Raw genomic sequence first — 22,249 nt, 5'->3', positions numbered from 1 at the left:
ATAATAAACAAAGCCTTATATCTCTGGATCCGGACATCATAGAGACATGGGGGTTGGGTCTTTGGGTCATATTAGCTTCATGCTAGCTTCATGCTAAGTCATGCTAGCTTCGTGTTAGTTTCATGCTAGCTTTATGCTAATTTCATAATAAATCTTGCTAACTTAATGCTAAATCATGCTAGCTTCATGTTAAATCTTGTTAGCTTCATGCTAAATCATGCTAGCTTCATGCTAATCATGCTAGCATCATCTTAATCATGCTAGCATCATGCTAATAATGCTAGGATCATGCTAATTTCATGCTAAATTCATGCTAACTTCATGGTAATCATGCTAGCATCATGCTAGCTTCATGCAAATTATGCTAGCTTCATGCTAATCATGCTAGCATCGTGCTAGCTTCATGCTAATCATGCTAGCATCGTGCTAGCTTCATGCTAATCATGCTAGCATCGTGCTAGCTTCATGCTAATCATGCTAGCATCGTGCTAGCTTCATGCTAATCATGCTAGCATCGTGCTAGCTTCATGCTAATCATGCTAGCATCGTGCTAGCTTCATGCTAATCATGCTAGCATCGTGCTAGCTTCATGCTAATCATGCTAGCATCGTGCTAGCTTCATGCTAATCATGCTAGCATCGTGCTAGCTTCATGCTAATCATGCTAGCATCGTGCTAGCTTCATGCTAATCATGCTAGCATCGTGCTAGCTTCATGCTAATCATATTAGCATCGTGCTAGCTTCATGCTAATCATGCTAGCATCGTGCTAGCTTCATGCTAATCATGCTAGCATCGTGCTAGCTTCATGCTAATCATTCTAGCTTCATGCTAATCATGCTAGCATCGTGCTAGCTTCATGCTAATCATGCTAGCATCGTGCTAGCTTCATGCTAATCATATTAGCATCGTGCTAGCTTCATGCTAATCATGCTAGCATCGTGCTAGCTTCATGCTAATCATGCTAGCATCGTGCTAGCTTCATGCTAATCATGCTAGCTTCATGCTAATCATGCTAGCATCGTGCTAGCTTCATGCTAGCTTCATGCTAATCATGCTAGCATCGTGCTAGCTTCATGCTAATCATGCTAGCATCGTGTTAGCTTCATGCTAATCATGCTAGCTTTATGCTAATCATGCTAGCATCATGCTAATCATGCTAGCTTCATGCTAGCTTCATGCTAATCATGCTAGCATCATGCTAACGTCATGCTGAATCATGCTAATCATGCTAGCATCATATTTCATCATGATAACTTTTTTAAATCATGCTAGCTTCACACTAAAACATGTCAACAGCCAGGTAAACTACTAGACTAAATTTCTTTTACATTTCTGTCAATCAACTTTTTGCATTTTCATGCACTGGTAATTCCTTGGGAATTGCATATCTAGTTATTATTATTATGTTGGCTTGAAAAAGCCAACATATTGTTATTGCTTTTAAACTTATTATTATTATTCTTCTTAGCACCCCAAAATTTCTGACACTAACTCGTCCTAGAGCTTTCAAGCTACATGCACCAAATTTTCCACGGACCTTAAGACTGGTCTGACTTAGTGTGCTATATCTTTTCTAACTGATGGGACCTTCCAAATTCCTAAACGGGGCGCTCAAAGACCCCAAAACTCCCATTTACTTAACATGGAGACAAACTTTGACGGGTCATAGCTGCGAGTGAGAAACATGTAGAAACTTGTGGCTTACCACATTTAAGGAGGCGGACAGGCTCTGTAAGAACATACATCAAAATGGGGTGTAAGCTGTACCCCTGGGGTGTAAGAGGCCCCCAAAATTTCCCATTGACTTATAATGGGGCAGGAAACATGCCCATATAAAGGAATAAAAGCGTCCCAGATGGAATATCTTAACTTTAGAGTGTCGTAGAGACATGGGGGTTGGACCGTTTTACTTGTGGCTTGAAGGTTGATCATTATGGGATGCCATTTTTCTCCCTAGCAACCAAACTTAGTACCCTAGCAACGGAATAAACAAAGCCTTATTTCTCCGCTTCAGAACATCTTAGAGACACGGGGGTTGGACCGTTTTACTTGTGGCTTGAAGGTTGATTATTATGGGATGCCAATTTCCTCCCTAGCAACCAAACTTAGTACCCTAGCAACGGAATAAACAAAGCCTTATATCTCCGCTTCAGAACATCATAGAGACACGGGGGTTGGACCGTTTTACTTGTGGCTTGAAGGTTGATCATTATGGGATACCATTTTTCTCCCTAGCAACCAAACTTAGTACCCTAGCAACGGAATAAACAAAGCCTTATATCTCCGCTTCAGAACATCTTAGAGACACGGGGGTTGGACCGTTTTACTTGTGGCTTGAAGGTTGATCATTATGGGATGCCATTTTTCTCCCTAGCAACCAAACTTAGTACCCTAGCAACGGAATAAACAAAGCCTTATTTCTCCGCTTCAGAACATCTTAGAGACACGGGGGTTGGACCGTTTTACTTGTGGCTTGAAGGTTGATTATTATGGGATGCCAATTTCCTCCCTAGCAACCAAACTTAGTACCCTAGCAACGGAATAAACAAAGCCTTATATCTCCGCTTCAGAACATCATAGAGACACGGGGGTTGGACCGTTTTACTTGTGGCTTGAAGGTTGATCATTATGGGATGCCATTTTTCTCCCTAGCAACCAAACTTAGTACCCTAGCAACGGAATAAACAAAGCCTTATATCTCCGCTTCAGAACATCTTAGAGACACGGGGGTTGGACCGTTTTACTTGTGGCTTGAAGGTTGATCATTATGGGATGCCATTTTTCTCCCTAGCAACCAAACTTAGTACCCTAGCAACGGAATAAACAAAGCCTTATTTCTCCGCTTCAGAACATCTTAGAGACACGGGGGTTGGACCGTTTTACTTGTGGCTTGAAGGTTGATTATTATGGGATGCCAATTTCCTCCCTAGCAACCAAACTTAGTACCCTAGCAACGGAATAAACAAAGCCTTATATCTCCGCTTCAGAACATCATAGAGACACGGGGGTTGGACCGTTTTACTTGTGGCTTGAAGGTTGATCATTATGGGATGCCATTTTTCTCCCTAGCAACCAAACTTAGTACCCTAGCAACGGAATAAACAAAGCCTTATTTCTCCGCTTCAGAACATCTTAGAGACACGGGGGTTGGACCGTTTTACTTGTGGCTTGAAGGTTGATCATTATGGGATGGCAATTTTCTCCCTAGCAACCAAACTTAGTACCCTAGCAACGGAATAAACAAAGCTTTTTATCTCCGCTTCAGAACATCATAGAGACATGGGGGTTGGACTGTTTTACTTGTGGCTTGAAGGTTGATCATTATGGGATGCCAATTTTCTCCCTAGCAACCAAACTTAGTACCCTAGCAACGGAATAAACAAAGCCTTATATCTCCGCTTCAGAACATCATAGAGACACGGGGGTTGGACCGTTTTACTTGTGGCTTGAAGGTTGATCATTATGGGATGCCATTTTTCTACCTAGCAACCAAACTTAGTACCCTAGCAACGGAATAAACAAAGCCTTATTTCTCCGCTTCAGAACATCTTAGAGACACGGGGGTTGGACCGTTTTACTTGTGGCTTGAAGGTTGATTATTATGGGATGCCAGTTTCCTCCCTAGCAACCAAACTTAGTACCCTAGCAACGGAATAAACAAAGCCTTATATCTCAGCATCAGAACATTGTAGAGACACGGGGGTTGGACCGTTTTACTTGTGGCTTGAAGGTTGATCATTATGGGATGCCAATTTTCTCCCTAGCAACCAAACTTAGTTCCCTAGCAACGGAATAAACAAAGCCTTATATCTCCGCTTCAGAACATCATAGAGACATGGAGGTTGGACCGTTTTACTTGTGGCTTGAAGGTTGATCATTATGGGATGCCAATTTTCTCCCTAGCAACCAAACTTAGTACCCTAGCAACGGAATAAACAAAGCCTTTTATCTCCGCTTCAGAACATCTTAGAGACACGGGGGTTTGACCGTTTTACTTGTGGCTTGAAAGTTGATCATTATGGGATGCCAATTTTCTCCCTAGCAACCAAACTTAGTACCCAAGCAACGGAATAAACAAAGCCTTATATCTCCGCTTCAGAACATCATAGAGACACGGGGGTTGGACCGTTTTACTTGTGGCTTGAAGGTTGATCATTATGGGATGCCAATTTTCTCCCTAGCAACCAAACTTAGTACCCTAGCAACGGAATAAACAAAGCCTTATATCTCCTCTTCAGAACATCATAGAGACATGGGGGTTGGACCGTTTTACTTGTGGCTTGAAGGTTGATCATTATGGGATGCCAATTTTTTCCCTAGCAACCAAACTTAGTACCCTAGCAACGGAATAAACAAAGCCTTATATCTCCGCTTCAGAACATCATAGAGACACGGGGGTTGGACCGTTTTACTTGTGGCTTGAAGGTTGATCATTATGGGATGCCAATTTTCTCCCTAGCAACCAAACTTAGTACCCTAGCAACGGAATAAATGTTAGCTTCATTCTAGCTTCATGCTAATCATGTTAGCTTCATGCTAGCTTCATGCTAATCATGCTAGCATCATGCTAGCTTCATGCTAATCATGTTAGCTTCATGTTAGCTTCATGCTAATCATGTTAGCTTCATGCTAGCTTCATACTGATCATGCTAACATCATGCTAGCTTCATGCTAATCATGCTAGCTTCATGCTAATCATGCTAACTTCATGCTAATCATGCTAACTTCATGCTAATCATGCTAACAGCCAGATAGCCTACTAAAACAAACTTCTGTCAAACCATTTTAAATGTTCAGGCTACGCTTTTTCAAGCCAACATAAAGTTTGTCCTCAAACTTTAATATCTAGTTATTATTATTATTCTTCCAACCAAATTTCCGCAATTAATACGGCTCGAACCGTTTAACTTAGAAACTTCATTCAAACTCTCAAACGTGCGGACTATTCGGGAATAGTGTGCTATGACTTTTATAAGCGATCGGGGGTACGGTCTTCGCCCCAGGGGCGAAAAAGCAGCCGAAAAATCCCATAGACTTAACATTGCGACAAACTTTGACGAGTCGTAGCTCAGACCTAGGATTTCACAGAAACTTGTGACTTGCCACATTTGAAGAGGCTGGCAGGCTCTGTAAGAACATACCTCACTATGGGGTGTAAGCTGTACCCCTGGGGTGTAAGAGGTCCCCAAATTTCCCCATAGACTTATAATGGGGCAGGAATCATGCCCATATAAGGAACTAAAAACGTCCCGGATGGGATATCTTTGCAGCGCAGTGTCATAGAGACATGGGGGTGGGCTCATTTTACTCAGGCATCCAATCAGTCCCTTAGGATCCTTATTGAGCTATCAAGCCACGCCCCTAGCAACCATTTTGGGCACCCTAGCAACATCTCCCATAGACTGCCATTATGAAGTGCCCAGATGGATATCTTTGCAGCACAGTGTCACAGAGACATGGGGGTGGGCTCATTTTACTCAGGCATCCAATCAGTCTCTCACCATCCTTATTGAGGTATTAAGCCACGCCCCTAGCAACCAAATATGAGCAGCCTAGCAACATAATAAACAAAGCCTTATATCTCTGGATCCGGACATCATAGAGACATGGGGGTTGGGTCTTTGGGTCATATTAGCTTCATGCTTGCTTCATGCTAAGTCATGCTAGCTTCGTGCTAGTTTCATGCTAGCTTTATGCTAATTTTATAATAAATCTTGCTAACTTAATGTTAAATCATGCTAGCTTCATGTTAAATCTTGTTAGCTTCATGCTACATCATGCTAGCTTCATGATAATCATGCTAGCATCATCTTAATCATGCTAGCATCATGCTAATAATGCTAGGATCATGCTAATTTCATGCTAAATTCATGCTAACTTCATGGTAATCATGCTAGCATCATGCTAGCTTTATGCAAATTATGCTAGCTTCATGCTAATCATACTAACATCATGTTAGCTTTATGCTAATCATGATAACATCATGCTAGCTTCATGCTAATCATAGTAGCATCGTGCTAGCTGCATGCTAATCATGCTAGCATCGTGCTAGCTTCATGCTAATCACGCTAGCATCGTGCTAGCTTCATGCTAATCACGCTAGCATCGTGCTAGCTTCATGCTAATCATGCTAGCATCGTGCTAGCTTCATGCTAGCATCATGCTAATCATGCTAGCATCATGCTAATCATGTTAGCATCATGCTAGCTTCATGTTAATCATGCTAACATCATGCTAGCTTCATGCTAATCATGCTAACATCATGCTAGCTTCATGCTAATCATGCTAACATCATGCTAGCTTCATGCTAGTCATGCTAGCTTCATGGTAATCATGCTATCATCATGTTAGCTTCATGCTAATCATGCTAGCTTCGTGTTTATCATGATAACATCGTGCTAGCTTCATGCTAATCATGCTAGCATCGTGCTAGCTTCATGCTAATCATGCTAGCAACGTGCTAGCTTCATGCTAATCATGCTAGCAACGTGCTAGCTTCATGCTAATCATGCTAGCATCGTGCTAGCTTCATGCTAATCATGCTAGCATCGTGCTAGCTTCATGCTAATCATGCTAGCATCGTACTAGCTTCATGCTAATCATGCTAGCATCGTGCTAGCTTCATGCTAATCATGCTAGCATCGTGCTAACTTTATGCTAATCATGCTAGCATCTTGCTAGCTTCATGCTAGCATCATGCTAATCATGCTAGCATCATGCTAATCATGTTAGCATCATGCTAGCTTCATGCTAATCATGCTTACATCATGCTAGCTTCATGCTAATCATGTTAGCATCATGCTAGCTTCATGCTAATCATGCTAACATCATGCTAGCTTCATGCTAATCATGCTAACATCATGCTAGCTTCATGCTAACATCGTGCTAGCTTTATACTAATCATGCTAGCATCGTGCTAGCTTCATGCTAATCATGCTAGCATCGTGCTAGCTTCATGCTAATCATGCTAGCATCATGCTAGCATCATGCTAATCATGCTAGCATCATGCTAATCATGCTAGCATCGTGCTAATCATGCTAGCATCGTGCTAGCTTCATGCTAGTCATGCTAGCTTCATGGTAATCATGCTATCATCATGTTAGCTTCATGCTAATCATGCTAGCTTCGTGTTTATCATGATAACATCGTGCTAGCTTCATGCTAATCATGCTAGCATCGTGCTAGCTTCATGCTAATCATGCTAGCAACGTGCTAGCTTCATGCTAATCATGCTAGCAACGTGCTAGCTTCATGCTAATCATGCTAGCATCGTGCTAGCTTCATGCTAATCATGCTAGCATCGTGCTAGCTTCATGCTAATCATGCTAGCATCGTACTAGCTTCATGCTAATCATGCTAGCATTGTGCTAGCTTCATGCTAATCATGCTAGCATCGTGCTAACTTTATGCTAATCATGCTAGCATCTTGCTAGCTTCATGCTAGCATCATGCTAATCATGCTAGCATCATGCTAATCATGTTAGCATCATGCTAGCTTCATGCTAATCATGCTTACATCATGCTAGCTTCATGCTAATCATGTTAGCATCATGCTAGCTTCATGCTAATCATGCTAACATCATGTTAGCTTCATGCTAATCGTGCTAGCATCATGCTAGCTTCATGCTAATCATGCTAGCATCATGCTAGCTTCATGCTAATCATGCTAGCATCATGCTAGCTTCATGCTAATCATGCTAGCATCATGCTAGCTTCATGCTAATCATGCTAACATCATGCTAGCTTCATGCTAATCATGCTAACATCATGCTAGCTTCATGCTAACATCGTGCTAGCTTTATACTAATCATGCTAGCATCGTGCTAGCTTCATGCTAATCATGCTAGCATCGTGCTAGCTTCATGCTAATCATGCTAGCATCATGCTAGCATCATGCTAATCATGCTAGCATCATGCTAATCATGCTAGCATCGTGCTAATCATGCTAGCATCGTGCTAATCATGCTAGCATCGTGCTAGCTTCATGCTAATCATGCTAGCATCGTGCTAGCTTCATGCTAATCATGCTAGCATCGTGCTAGCTTCATGCTAATCATGCTAGCATCGTGCTAGCTTCATTCTAATCATGCTAGCTTTGTGCTAACTTTATGCTAATCATGTTACAATCGTGCTAGCTTCATGCTAATCATGCTAGCATCGTGTTAGCTTCATTCTAATCATGCTAACATTGTGCTAGCTTCATGCTAATCATGTTAGCATCGTGTTAGCTTCATGTTAATCATGTTAGCATCATGCTAGCTTCATGTTAATCATGCTAACATCATGCTAGCTTCATGTAAGCTTCATGCTAATCATGCTAGCATCTTGCTAGCTTCATGCTAGCATCATGCTAGCTTCATGCTAATCATGCTAGCATCATGCTAGCTTCATGCTAATCATGCTAGCATCATGCTAGCTTCATGCTAATCATGCTAGCTTCATGCTAATCATGCTAGCATCATGCTAATCATGCTAGCATCATGCTAGCTTTATGCTAATCATGTTAGCATCATGCTAGCTTCATGCTAATCATGCTAGCATTATGCTAGCTTCATGCTAATCATGCTAGCATCATGCTAATCATGCTAGCATCATGCTAGCTTTATGCTAATCATGTTAGCATCATGCTAGCTTCATGCTAATCATGCTAATCATGCTAGCTTCATGCTAGCTTCATGCTAGCATCATGCTAACGTCATGCTAACGTCATGATAACATCATGATAACTTTTTTAAATCATGCTAGCTTCACACTAAAACATGTCAACAGCCAGGTAAACTACTAGACTAAATTTCTTTTACATTTCTGTCAATCAACTTTTTGCATTTTCATGCACTGGTAATTCCTTGGGAATTGCATATCTAGTTAGATCATGAGACTTCTGGATTTTACAAACAGGGTCACATCAAGTTTTAGGAATCCGATGATCATTGCACTCTGTACACAGATCTTATTTTTTTACTTGGCATCTTTTTAGGGCACTGGGAAGTAAACCCTCTTGGGTAAGTGGTTTAGCCCAGGCGTTACTACGAGAAGAGAATGTGAATGTTCTGGTTGTGGACTGGGTCTTTGGAGCATCCTTCGCTTACAACCGAGTAGTGGAGAACTACAAGGAAGTGGCATTACAGATATCAATTCTCATTAATCAACTTACGGTAAGAGTTTCGGTAATAAATAATGTTGTATAAATATAAATAATAAACGATGCACTCTGTAATATGCACAGTTACATCCACACCAAATGATCAATTCATGCATAGTGTTAAATACATGATTAAAAGATTTATGACATGTAACAGTACATTTTTTTGTGGCTTTTCCAGATGTATGGAAGCACACTGGAGTCTTTTCATTTCATTGGTGTGAGTCTCGGAGCACATGTGTGTGGATTTATGGGGACCCTGTTTAAAGGCAAGCTGGGTCGAATCACAGGTAATGTATGAAAATAATTTTGAAAATATAAATATGAAATATATATACAAAAAGAATCATATGATTTAAGCCATGATATTCAGAAATACAGTATTATTATTATATATTTATTGATTTTTTTTGTTGCACAATGTGTCTTGTACAGCTACGGCAACAATGCAAGATTGTGAAAAGCAAAGAAATGTAAACTGAACTGTTATTAAATAGTCACATAATAAATAAAAAGTTAATTATATATATATATATATTTATATATTAAATTATATATATATATTTTATATGGCCTGATGAGAGTTGTAGAGATTCTATAGACACACCAAATAAGGCTTTTAGACAAAAACAGAGACAGAGAGATAACAGTCCAACAAAACAATAATGAATTGTTCAGTCACACAGCCTTGAAAAGACAAAACAAACTTTTTTTACCTAAATGTTTTTTATATGTTTAAAAGTGTGTCTTACTGTCATCAGGCCAAAGTTAACTAAAAGCTAAACATTTATATTAAAATTAATATTAGTTAACTTTAATACATTTCTTTGCTTTTCACAATCTTGCATTCCTGCAGCAGCTGTACAAAATGTGATTAAATTGATTTCAGTTATAAATTCATAATTGTATAATATACAGATTATATATCTGAGTTCTTTGTCTCCAGGTCTGGACCCAGCAGGCCCAATGTTTAAGAGCGCAGATCCATCTGACCGTCTTGATTCATCTGATGCTTTGTTTGTTGAGGCCATCCACACGGACTCTGACTGTAAGAATAAATTATGTACTTTATGTAACATAATAATAATAACTTATATTATTAGATGTACAGATAGTATGCCTACTAATGGGTCACGTCTTGACACTATGGTCATGATGTTTGATTTAACCATATGAGTTCTTATAACTATGTCATAGGTGCTGTTTTACTGTTTTAACTATAAATAACCATTTACTCTGGTAGACTTTGGTATTTCCATTCCTGTCGGGCACACAGACTTCTTTTTAAATGGTGGCATGGACCAAGCAGGGTGCGCACGCTCACAATTTTCTTCAAGTAAGTTGGTAACATGTAATAACTGTAACGTGTTGGATTAAATATGAGGAGATAGGATCAAAATGTATTAAATAAATCTAAACATGAACTTGAATTAAAACACAAAACACAGCTCTGGGCTCAGGTACAAAACACTCAACGACAAAACGCAATGGAAACATGGGGGCTTTATATACATACACCAATTAGGGCTAACAAGATACACATGGAGACAACAAACAAACAAGACTACAAAGACCATAAACTAAGGACTACAACAGGAAGTGACATAATGCACATTACAAAACACATAATTCAAAATAAAAGACATGACTGAACCCTGACAACAACTAACAGAAGTTTTATTTAAAATATTTATTAAACTTTACAGAAATCCTTGTGAAATATCATATCAAATTACGCAATTCACAAAAGACTAACCTTCTCATGTAATTCTGGACAAACTTTATGCTACCTGAGAATCTGCCTGTGCTGTCAGTTTTTATCTACTTTCCAGTGTATGGCTATGTGATTTGTGACCACATGAGGGCGGTGCACGTCTACATGAGTTCATTGAATGGCTCCTGTCCGCTCATTGGATTCCCCTGCTCCAGTTACGAGAAATTCTTGGCAGGAGAGTGCATCAAATGTGATGGTCCCTTCAATGGCACATGCCCACAAATTGGTAATGATAAATACACACTTAAACTGTCGAACTGTATGGTTTCGTAAAGAACTTATAACATTTACAGAACCACTCTGTATCACTTTCTTGTTTCAGTCTGTAAAATAATAACCTTGACATCTTTATAATATTATAATATATAATATTGACTACCATATGTGTTATCTAACCCTGGATGAACCTTAAAGTCCTTGTTTCTTTAGATGTTTAACTAACCTTGTTTTTTTCTTTGTGTGCACAAATTCCTTTCCCAACTTTTGAAAAATATCACTGGATGCTGATTATATAAGAGATGATAACATTGACCCACATACTGTACATCTCAAGCCTTTAATGCTACATAAGCCCATATGCATTCAGTAATATGTGTGCTTTTGTGTATTTCAGGCTTATTAAAGAACAGTGGGATAACAGCATCTCCCCTGCCAAATCAAGAGAAAGTCTATCTCCTAACCACCGCTTCAACTCCGTACTGTAGTGTGTATTTCTTTAAATGTTTTTTTTTTACAAAAGATTTAAATTTGGAAACTTGAGTGAACAGTAAGCACAATTCTCAATGTAGAAACTTCCACAGAAACCTGCAATATGCATTACTATGATTTGTCCATTTCTAAAGTTACAAGGTACATTTCTTGGTAAATCTATACAACTGTGTTTATTGTAATTCAATCAAGTAAAATAATTTCTGTCTTCTCTCATGACCTCCCCTCTTTTCCACAGCACATCACATCCTTGTGAAATTAAAGGTTTCACCTTTGGATAAGACTGCTGAAGTTCAGCTCACCCTGGTCTCCACAGGACTCCCAGAGACAGAGCTAAAACTCAAACTGTCTGTATAATATTATTTTGTAGTTTTATCAGCTACCGGTACTCATTTTTATAGTTTTTTATTTCAAATAGTTTCAGTGTGGTTATTGATTTACATGGCATGGCTGTGTTCATAGCTGTGTGTGTTTATGTGTTAGTGGAGCATAAACCGATTATGCATATATATTTTGTTTTTCCAGAAATACAGATCAAACAGTGTTTCAAAAGGTCATGGGACACCCAGACAAACTGTGTAAAATTGACACAATACAGCTGAAAAATACAGGAGCACGTTTTTACAGACAAGGCGATATCCACTTTGAATCTATATGCATCTCTGAATTCCCTCAAATCAGGTAAAAATAACACTTGTCTTTTCATCTCTATCTTATTTTTCTGGGACGTGACATACTGTATGTGTACTACTGTCGTGTTTTGTGCAGAGGGATGGATCAATTATGTGTGAAAAACATTAACATCAGAAGAGGAGTTCTGTGGTCACATGATTTTGTCCAGGTGTGTTAAATTAAACATGCACTACTACTACTACTACTTAATGTAAGTGAGCCGATACATTAACCTGATAACCAGCTTTTTACAGATTAGCTTAGGTTGGAAGGCATCACAGCTTTGTAAAATGTATTAGCAAACAGGATACAAGGGGACTGAGGTATAAACTCTGTTAAAGATATATTTATTATGTTTTCACAAAATGCCATAGTTTAGACTTTACAGTAGGTAAAATACATTTACTGATTCTTCTGTTGTTAAAACTACTTTATATGTGCATGGTTCCAGTAACTGTAAAACAGAGAAAAATTAATGTGCATGTGTACACTCAATTTGTACTTTTAACTTTGTTATACAGCAGTCATTGACAAAAATATAGCGTGTGATGGTTATTGAAAACACAGCTCTTGTGACATGTTTTGTTTTAATTTCATATTTGAAAAGTTTTAGTGCGTACAGCATAAACTTTTTTCATTTTGATGAGTTTTTGCAACTTAAAAATCTGAATCTGTGTATTCATATTTAAAAGTAAGGATAACCTCTGCTTTGTAATGACAGATTTAGAGAAATATCAAGTCAAATGTTTATCCCCGAGCTTAATAAACAGTTGGCCCCATGAAAATACATGAACGAATATGGTCAGTCTCATCTGTTTTTGGATACATAATACCAGTGAGTGATATTATAGCAGCATTTACTAATTTTGAATTATTCTATATACAGTATATGCGCCGTTTTGTAATAAAACTCATTATTTATTTATCTAACTATTAGTAAACCGTGTTAAACTGCTGTTTAGACTGAATCGTTTTGTTTGTGTTGATTTCTGCCTCAAGTGTTTAAACAAACAGATTAAACTAAAACAAACACAAGCCAATACAAATAAAACAGGCATGCTGAAATCACAATGATGTGGAATCATGTAGTATCTGTCTGAAAAAAATCTGTTTTGAGAGGTATGATTAAGATCTTTGAACATTATTTTGTCCTAAACAAACAAACAAAAAAACCTAATAGATGAATCTTCAGTGACATTGGTAACAGCATTGATGGTGATGAGATTAGGAATTGATTCGAGATTCCATTACCGTCCCAAGATGCATTGCTGCAACCGTTTCTACAGTTTAGGGGTGTCAGTAGGGGCCAATGGAGCACGTCCTCTTTGAAATCGAAGTGGAAAATTTCCTGAAGTATCATCCTCTGTTAGATGAGAAAAATATAAACAGATACTCACTGGGGACACTGAAATGCAACCCCATAAAACATTTCTCATTCCTTTGCAAACAGTGTAAAGGTCATATCACCAATGACAGCAGATCCATCCTCCTATCACAACCACACCCCCCACCATTCAATACCCTGTGAAATTCAATCTGCTCCTTGCCGGTAAAGCCAAGTATTTAGAGATAGAGGAGTGCTGGATAAACAGCTGGCACGTTTGGGTCCCTATAAATAATCTTTGAAATGTTCTTAAATAATCATTCGACAGAAATGCTAAATATAAATAATATATGCTAAATAAAACATAACACATCTCTAACTCAATAAGGTCTTCAAACTAGGGGTGAGTGATTAATCGCCTGTGATTCTCAAGGTACATTCACATTATAAGCGACTTTGTGTGTCGCTCGTCTTTTTCAAAAGAGGCTTTGTGTAGTAAATGCCGCTCCATTTGAAAGAAGGTTATGGTGATTTACTATTAATCACCAAACCGGCTTTACTGATGAGATAAACTTACTTTCAGAATGTATAGATTTTAGCTTTGATGACATCCCCAATAGCTAAATATAAAATATGATATATTTTAGCCTGACCATTCAAAATAATAATGAAACCCCACCCCTCACCCTATTGTCACAGGGAAAAAGCTAATCGTACAAAAACGTACTAGTGTGTTCGTACAAATTAGCCACCTCGTAAGTATAAATTGCCATGAGATTGTGTTGAATATTTACCAGCTTACTTTTGGGGGACAGTTCTGTCCCCAAAATATAGATAAGAACCCCCACACACATACTTCAATGTCACCACAATTAATATTTGAAGAGTAAACTTGCAAAAGCCGCTAAACCCCCACCTTCATGAGATGATTGTAACCGAATGCTCTCGATAAGTTCCTAATTTTATCAAATACTTTCATGTCAAATTCACTTAATCCCGCCCACAGGCCATTCAGAAATATCGGTTTTAGTCAGAATCCATTAAGGTTCTGCTAAAAAAATGCTAATGTACAAAAAATCATGCCAGACGAACTTAGCGGGTTTTGCATCTGAACTCTTAATTTCTTCCTTGCACACCCCAACATGCACAAAAACAACACTGCATTCACGTTAAAAACACAATGCATTCTTTCAATTAGTCTTAGTGTTTGTGCAATCCAATATCTATTAGTGCAACAGTGTACCTCATGCATAAAAGGCTCCGCCCCTAACCAGCCCCTCCCACCCTTCAGTCTTTACTTGTGTACTTACATGTGACTTTAGAAGTGGCTCAGTGTGTTAGCTTCAACACCCCATTCTTTACTTCAAATATTCCCTCTCACTCCCATAGTCCATTAAAGAGCCTGCCATATCGGCAAAGTCCTCCAAAATCAAGCTGGTTGAGTCCTCACCAGAGGGCAATTCTGTATCTGAGGGCCAGTGCTGGTGTGCAGATTTGGACATAGGGGCCTTTCCCTGGTCCGGCTTGCAGACCTTGTTAGAAGGATCTGGATCAACGCTGACAAATGCAGAATCTCCATGGCTTCCCCTGGGCGGTGAGCTTGCGCTGCCGCCTTCACTGCTCTGTGGAGTGGGGGCAAGAACGTGGTAGAGACTGGGCAGACGAATATCGAGGCGCACGCCGCTCTTGGCAAATAGTTTGTCATTGAGTGAGTAGAGTTTGTCAGCGATGTCACTTCCAAGCATGACGGAGAAAAGTCGGGCAGTGTACCGATCCTTGGATAGAAGAAGGTAAAGCCGACGCCTGCGCCACGAGATGTAACGGCACTCCGTCTCTGCGGTTAGTGTCACCTGAGGTCAGGGGAGATATAGGGTAATATTTTAAGAATTTCTTTACTTATCGGCACATAACAAAAGATAAAGAGCACATTCCCATCAGTCCTATTACAGTTATCATACCTGAAAGTTCCCTTCCTCTGTTGGTCTTAGAGACTCCCATTCTGGAGAGTCAAGAAACTGGTGAGGGAAGATATAATGGAGAAACTGACCTTCTAAGGACACTCTAATCCTGTAAAAGCAAGTAATTTAATGTCATTTACAATTACTAGTCTTTTGATACAATATGCAGCTTGTGATATAGTTGAAAATATCAGCAAGTGAAAAAGCAACTGTCAGAAAAGTAGGTCCAAAAGTGGTCCCAGGCTATCACTGGGAAAGTTCCCAATAAAAAGGACCAAATATGTACCATGCATACATTCGGTACTAATATGAACCTTTGAGGTACTAATATGCACTTTTTAGGTGCAAAACATTTAAAAGGGTAACGCCCCAGGATGTTTTTTCTGAGAATGTACACCTGAAGCACTCACCTGCCAGAAAGAAGGAAAGACAACCGATCAATAGGTGTCTTTCCTTCCACCGCATATGTTTTTTCTGGCTCTAGAGAGTGCACTTTGTTCTCACAGGCCGTGGCGATCTCTTTAAACACCTGCACAGGTACATCCAGCGGTAGATAGACTGCAGAGTAAAGCGCAGAAAGCTCTTCGCTGGGCAAACCGTCCTGCATCAGCCGAAATATCAGATGACACACCTGGGCAAAGCACTGCAGCATCAGCAGCAAGTTCCAGATGAAGACGTCAAGACCACACATTGTCATCCAGCCCCATAGCGTCAAACATAAGAAGGCGGGAACCAAAAAACTGAAGATGTACAAAGCTCCATATGCTCCACTGCCACCCATATACCCCAGAAAAAGTATGGTGTTGCCCAGATGGTACAGGGCACCTTCGGTGTTGTTGGTCCATCCATCACAGAGCGTGTGATTGTAAATGACTTGGTATAACACATTAGACTCGTCCCTAGACATGTTTCTGTCTTTGTTATATCTTCAAATAACACAAAATGTAAAATAAAAATACTTTCTTTAACTATGACAAGTAATGATTTGAAAGCCCAGTGTACAAAACTAATGAAAGAAAAAGGTTGTTCCCCAAGAATGGACGTCTTTACAGATGGAATGAAGGCTGCCTCATAATCCCACTCCAGGAATATCCATTTGCGCCCACTTGTCCTGCAATATCAGTCCTCCTTTTCCTCTGTTCTGTTCCCTCTTTCACACTAGTAGACTGGAGACTGATGGAAACACAGAGCGGCACATGTGGGGGGACAGACCCTGAGAAGGATAACCATGTTTGGAATTGAAACCTAAGGAGGAAAGAGCGACAGACAGAAAACAGAGCCACTACTTAACATAACACGATGGTGAGGCAGAGTGATTATGATAACAAGTGACAGTGAGAGGAGCTTACACTGACATTCAGCATTCACAAAAACTCACACAAATATTACCAACTTTAACTTTTTTTCACAATAAAGCAATAAACTTTTGAGTTGGTTAAAGTAAGATTGGTATGGTAGGGTAGGTGGGTCCCAGGCTATGGGGGGACATATTTTGAGAATCTGAGAGAGGGAAGGTCATATAACACTGTTTACCTCCCCCTGCCCAGCCATTCCTGTTTGTAGTTTCACATAACTTGGCCCTGGTGCAACTGTTGCGCTGCACCGTTCTGCTGTTTGGCAGTGACGTCTAGGAGAGAATGTTATGTGTTTATGGTGGTTGATCATTTTACCACTCCTGTCATATTAACTTTTATTATTGAAATAAAATGATTGAGATATATGAGATATGAAATGTTATTTTAAAAAATTGAAGTGATTTGATGGCTTAACTGCAACATCAACATATATCTAACTAGATTGCTGTGAGTGTCATAGGTGCTATTCAGAGCTCAGTCTGTTTGGCATCCACGGTAGCATGCCGATAATGTTCTCACATGCCGCCTCTTTTTCATTCTTGTATACATGCCTGTAGACTTTCACACGGCAGTCAAGAATACTGAAAACACACTCTTAGCAACTTCTGAGCAAGATAGGAAAGTGATGGTCAGACTCCCTTAAGCAGAGGCCAAAAATAATAAAGATTACACTTCAAAGCATATCCATACAAGGCATTGAGCCAGAAAGCAGAGTATGTTTGACAGAGTTATAGAAAAGAGTTTATATATTTCTATTGGATATGTGCTCATGAATCATTTAAAACTGAAATATTTATATTAATTTACATTTTTGCATTTGACATATGCTTTATTCCTAAGTATTAGTATCAATATGTGTATTCCCTGTGTTTGAACCCATGAACTTTGCGCTGCTAATGGAATGCTCCACCACTGAACATGTATATCTCTATGAGCTCACCTTTAAAGTATTGTAAATATACATAACAGGCATAAGGCTTAAACATTTAAATAATTATACATTTTTAATTAGTAATAATTATTAGTAATTGTCTTATTATATACATAACGGTATTAGTTTATGAAAACCTGCTTTAAAACAATGTATCATGTAAAATGCGCTATTCAAAAACACAATTTTTGTGCTAAATAAGTTGCTCCTTGTGTCACTTAATGTGATCATGGACTGTAAGATCAAATGCATAATATGCACACGTAAAGCTGCATTTGCCTTGGCACACACCAGGTGTGCATGCAGAATGAAAGCTCTCCTGTGGGTGAATCTCAGATTGGGAGTGTGCTGGGAGCAGCAGCTCTATTTTAGGCCTGCATGCATAGTTAACTGCAGCTGTCACCAGCAAAACGCTGGTAGAGAATTTAAAAGTCAACCGAGTAGTAGGCTGCATGTGAAACACCAGCCAAACTAGATACAAATAATCTTGGTTTATCAAGAAACAAATATTACTTAGTACCACATAAATCCTTTAAAAATAAACATGTTATAAAATATTTATAGTAGATGAAATTGTCCGCAAACTAAAAAAACGTAATCTACCAAAAACATTTTTTTTAATATGCAAAAGTTTTTTAAAAAGTGGCCTGACTTGTCCGAATATTTATAACAATAAGTAATTTAAACGTTAACATGTATGCATTCGGTTGGGCCTTTTATCCCAGGTGACTTACAGAGCAGAAACACATTTTATTAATATGCGTGTCCCCTATGACCTTGCCGTTCCAAGCGCCAGGGTCGACCAGTTAAAGGGATAGTTCACACAAAAATGAAAATCACATTCACATAGTCATAATTTACTCACTCTCGTGTTGTGACAGACCTGTATTAATGTCTTTGTTCTGATGACATGAATAAAGATGTTGTGAGGAATGTTTGTAACCAAACTGTTCATGGGCCCCATTCACTTCCATAATATTCTTTTCTCCTTGTTTACAAACATTCTTTAAAATATCTCGTATATAATATCTTCGTATTCATCAGAACAAAGAAATTTATACAGGTCTGTAACAAAATGAGAGTTAGTAAATTATGAGAAAATTTTCTCTTTTGGGTAAACTATCCCTTTAAGCTAGAATAACATCAAAAATAAAAACAAAGCCAGCGTTTAAAAATAGAAGCCAATTTACAAAAAAGAGAATGACTTAAAAATCTTGCATAGGATCTTTATTTATCTTAAGCTTAAGTAACAATCACATATGAAAGAGAGAAAAAGAAATAAGACAATATTTTCCTCTGAGATGCATTTCAGCACTTTCAGCAATGCATGTTCCACAGTGTAAAAATATAAATAGAAATGAAGTGCACTCCAAGTCCCAAAACACACAGCCTGTCACACACTGCAAAAGGGGAAAAAGACACAATTACTAAGCAAATCTAAAATAACTTAAGAAAAGTCAACATTTTATCAGGATGATGATTTTTCTATAAGAGTGTAAGAAAACAACACTAAGTATATCCAGTACATATCAAGTATATTCTGCATTAGAACAAATAAGATACAAATAAACTCACCATTCACTCAAACTCATCATTATAGTGTTAAATTTTAAAACCAAGCGCCCTCATGCATTCCTTGTGAGCTTCAATGAGACTTGTGCAACTATCTTCTCCCTTTTCAATGATGCTGCAATAGAGACAATAATGTTAGGTAATGCATCTAAATGTAACACCTCAAATAAAACCATTTATAAAATATGACCCAGTCTGTGAAAACCAAGCTTAAGTCATTTTTGTGTGTGATTTGCGGTTTTCTACATACAATCATCCTACATAATATAAAGATCATTCTGTGAAATAACTTTGACAGAGAGAACTCATGTCAAAGATTAAAATCAATGTGAAACCAATGAATGAAAAATAATGATGCTTTTAAACTCAGACTATGAGGCTTTTTCTCCTGGATTTTACAGACATGGTCATTGGCCACAAATATCCTTACCAAGCATCTCTTGCTTTCTTGGTCTCAGGACAGGCACAGCATGGTTTCAATGGCTTTTTCTGCTCTGCCCCTTCTGTAGCTGGTAAAGTCTCAACGCTGGCTGCTGATAGATTCGACATCTCCAATTACCTGAAAACAACAGTTGGTGATGCATTAAACATTAGCTTACACTTACAGTTTGCCGAAACAACAAAAAGCATGTCGAAACTTGCCAACATATTACATCATGTCCTCTGTTATTATCAGTTGCTTGTAAAATATGCTTTGCAAACAGATTTAAAAAACATTATAATAATACTCTTAGGTACACTTAAAGAAGCATTTAGTTACCGATATCAACATTATTTAACGTTACATTAAGTAACCTAAAAATATTTGATATATAATGACATTACCGCGACATCAATGTAGTTGTATTCCTAATGTGGTCTAACAAGCTAATATAATGTAACAGATCCAAAAAATCCTGCTCTCAGCTATATTTTATTTAAAACAAAATATTTTTATAGCAAAACTCCACTTTGTGTGATGTAGAGTTACGTTAATGGTGTACTCACGTGTGCCCTTCCTTACAACTTGTCCGCTGCTGCTGTCAAATGAAAGTAACCCCGTGAAAACGGAACTTCCGGGTCGTAAACATTAAACAACCAGATTAAACAAAAGATACATTTGAGATCAGTTTCTAAACTAAATCACGTGCACTCACAGTTTAGGGGCAAAAAGAAATTGAAATACGATTATAATACAAAAATGACCTTACAACATTTATTAAAAATGAAAACATAAATAGTCATATTAAACGTCCTATACAAAATAAAAGTCGTTTTAAAGGATTTTATTTGGAACGTGTTTGTGTCTTCGGTAAAATGAATACTATTTAAATATCATTTAAAATTAAATTAAAAAGTATTATACATTTCAAGTAAGTTTAAATTGGTTAAATTAAAAACAATGTCTGAACCTAAACAGTAGAATGAATCACAACGCATATTAAGCATTTTCTGTTCTGATGTGGGACACTAACTTACATGACTTAAAGACTGTCCTATTGTATATTACAATATATTATATATAATATTACGTCATCATATAAAATGTATATCACAATTTTTACAATATTAAGAGTTTTGCTAATATACTGTATGTGTATTATATTCAAATATTATACAAAGTTCAATTGATTGCATTGTTGTTGATAGAATGCAGTTAAAATGTTTTAAATATTACATTATAATTTACTAATAATCATTCAAGGCAAAAATAAGCAAGGACACAAAAGCAAGAGTAGCCTACTGTTTTACTTAATATCAGTAAACAATTATGCTAATTATTTGACTTCAGGCATTAGGCATAAGGTTAGCAGAGTCACAATATACTGTTGTGTGTACAACCGTGAATACAGAGAAGTGAACTGCAACAATTCTGTGCCATTATAATAAATGTGACCCTGGGCCACAAAACCAGTCATAGGGGTGCATTTGTAAAATTTAGATTTATACATCATCATCAGCATAAATAAGCTTTCTATTGATGTATGGTTCATTAGGATAGGGCAATATTTGGCATAGAAACAATTATTTGATGGTGCAAAAAAAATCTAAATATTGAGGTAAATCACCTTGTCCAAATGAAGTCCTTTGCAACTTCATCCACTCACAAAAATAACTTTTTGATATATTTATGGTAGAAAATGTACAAAATATCTTCATAGAACATGATCTTTACATAATGTCCTATTGATTTTTGGCATAAACGAAAAATCAATAATTTTGTCCCAGTGTATTTTTGGCTTTTGCTACAAATATACCCGTGCTACTTCAGACTGGTTTTGTGATCCAGGGTCACAATTATTAACACTTTGGCAACTGTTGTCTACTAATTTAGTCATTAAGGTATTTAAAAATGTGATATATTTGCATGTTTTAACAGTAAAGCTCATCAAACCAGTAGGCCCAAATTGCCAAATTTTATTAGTGAATTTAACATACAGAAATCTGAAATTTTACAATATACATGTGTGTTTTAAACGTATCCCTCTTGATAACATAATGTAATGTAAAATGTAGTGTAAAATAGTGTACAGTTCAGGTGTTTGTTGCCTTCGCAGAAGATCAGTTACCTGTTACATTACGTGAATGACACTTTGAAATTCAACACCCGATGCTGATGCCCAGATTCTGACGCAATACAGTACAGTGTACAGTGTTACTAAATATATAGTACGCTGTATCATGCTGAATATATTGCTTTTAGGCTGTTTTTAATGTAAACTGATTAACAAGGGGAACCAAAGTCAGTTTCCAAATAATTACCTGCAAAAAACGACTATTAGTTTCTGTTTAGTTTCTGTCTTTTCTGTAGTACCAAAACTATCTTTGCCA

At 37.9% G+C, this 22,249-nt stretch overlaps 3 protein-coding genes across 4 annotated transcripts in view; 1 reads left to right on the top strand and 2 right to left on the bottom strand.

The window, feature by feature from the left end:
- Window positions 1-13,091, top strand: part of pla1a (phospholipase A1 member A) — a 32,879-nt gene extending 19,788 nt beyond the window's left edge. Inside the window, exons 3-11 of one of the 2 annotated variants that reach the window (XM_065248977.2) lie at window positions 8,980-9,157; window positions 9,326-9,434; window positions 10,091-10,192; window positions 10,388-10,480; window positions 10,959-11,144; window positions 11,532-11,621; window positions 11,865-11,973; window positions 12,152-12,307; window positions 12,395-13,091. In XM_065248977.2, the coding sequence (XP_065105049.1) occupies window positions 8,980-9,157; window positions 9,326-9,434; window positions 10,091-10,192; window positions 10,388-10,480; window positions 10,959-11,144; window positions 11,532-11,621; window positions 11,865-11,973; window positions 12,152-12,307; window positions 12,395-12,476 (1,105 nt within the window). In that variant the 3' untranslated portion in view covers window positions 12,477-13,091. The remainder of the gene's footprint in view (window positions 1-8,979; window positions 9,158-9,325; window positions 9,435-10,090; window positions 10,193-10,387; window positions 10,481-10,958; window positions 11,145-11,531; window positions 11,622-11,864; window positions 11,974-12,151; window positions 12,308-12,394) is intronic. The other variant, XM_065248978.2, reaches the window with a different exon arrangement.
- A 146-nt stretch (window positions 13,092-13,237) lies between these two features.
- popdc2 (popeye domain cAMP effector 2) lies at window positions 13,238-17,290 on the bottom strand. Its single transcript, XM_065292753.2, has 4 exons — window positions 15,991-17,290; window positions 15,581-15,689; window positions 14,933-15,472; window positions 13,238-13,661 (listed from the first exon to the last, which is right to left on the bottom strand). The coding sequence occupies exons 1-3, from the start codon at window positions 16,485-16,487 to the stop codon at window positions 14,981-14,983; spliced, it is 1,098 nt and encodes a 365-aa protein (XP_065148825.1). The 5' UTR covers window positions 16,488-17,290; the 3' UTR covers window positions 13,238-13,661; window positions 14,933-14,980.
- A 1,788-nt stretch (window positions 17,291-19,078) lies between these two features.
- cox17 (cytochrome c oxidase copper chaperone COX17) lies at window positions 19,079-20,568 on the bottom strand. Its single transcript, XM_065248913.2, has 4 exons — window positions 20,426-20,568; window positions 19,869-19,997; window positions 19,442-19,553; window positions 19,079-19,266 (listed from the first exon to the last, which is right to left on the bottom strand). The coding sequence occupies exons 2-3, from the start codon at window positions 19,985-19,987 to the stop codon at window positions 19,469-19,471; spliced, it is 204 nt and encodes a 67-aa protein (XP_065104985.1). The 5' UTR covers window positions 19,988-19,997; window positions 20,426-20,568; the 3' UTR covers window positions 19,079-19,266; window positions 19,442-19,468.
- Window positions 20,569-22,249: the final 1,681 nt, after the last annotated feature.

This window comes from Paramisgurnus dabryanus, chromosome 15 (genome assembly GCF_030506205.2).
Source record: "Paramisgurnus dabryanus chromosome 15, PD_genome_1.1, whole genome shotgun sequence".
Taxonomy (NCBI): domain Eukaryota; kingdom Metazoa; phylum Chordata; class Actinopteri; order Cypriniformes; family Cobitidae; genus Paramisgurnus; species Paramisgurnus dabryanus.
Note: the sequence above shows the minus strand (reverse complement) of the source record. Positions and strands in the feature narration are given on the sequence as shown.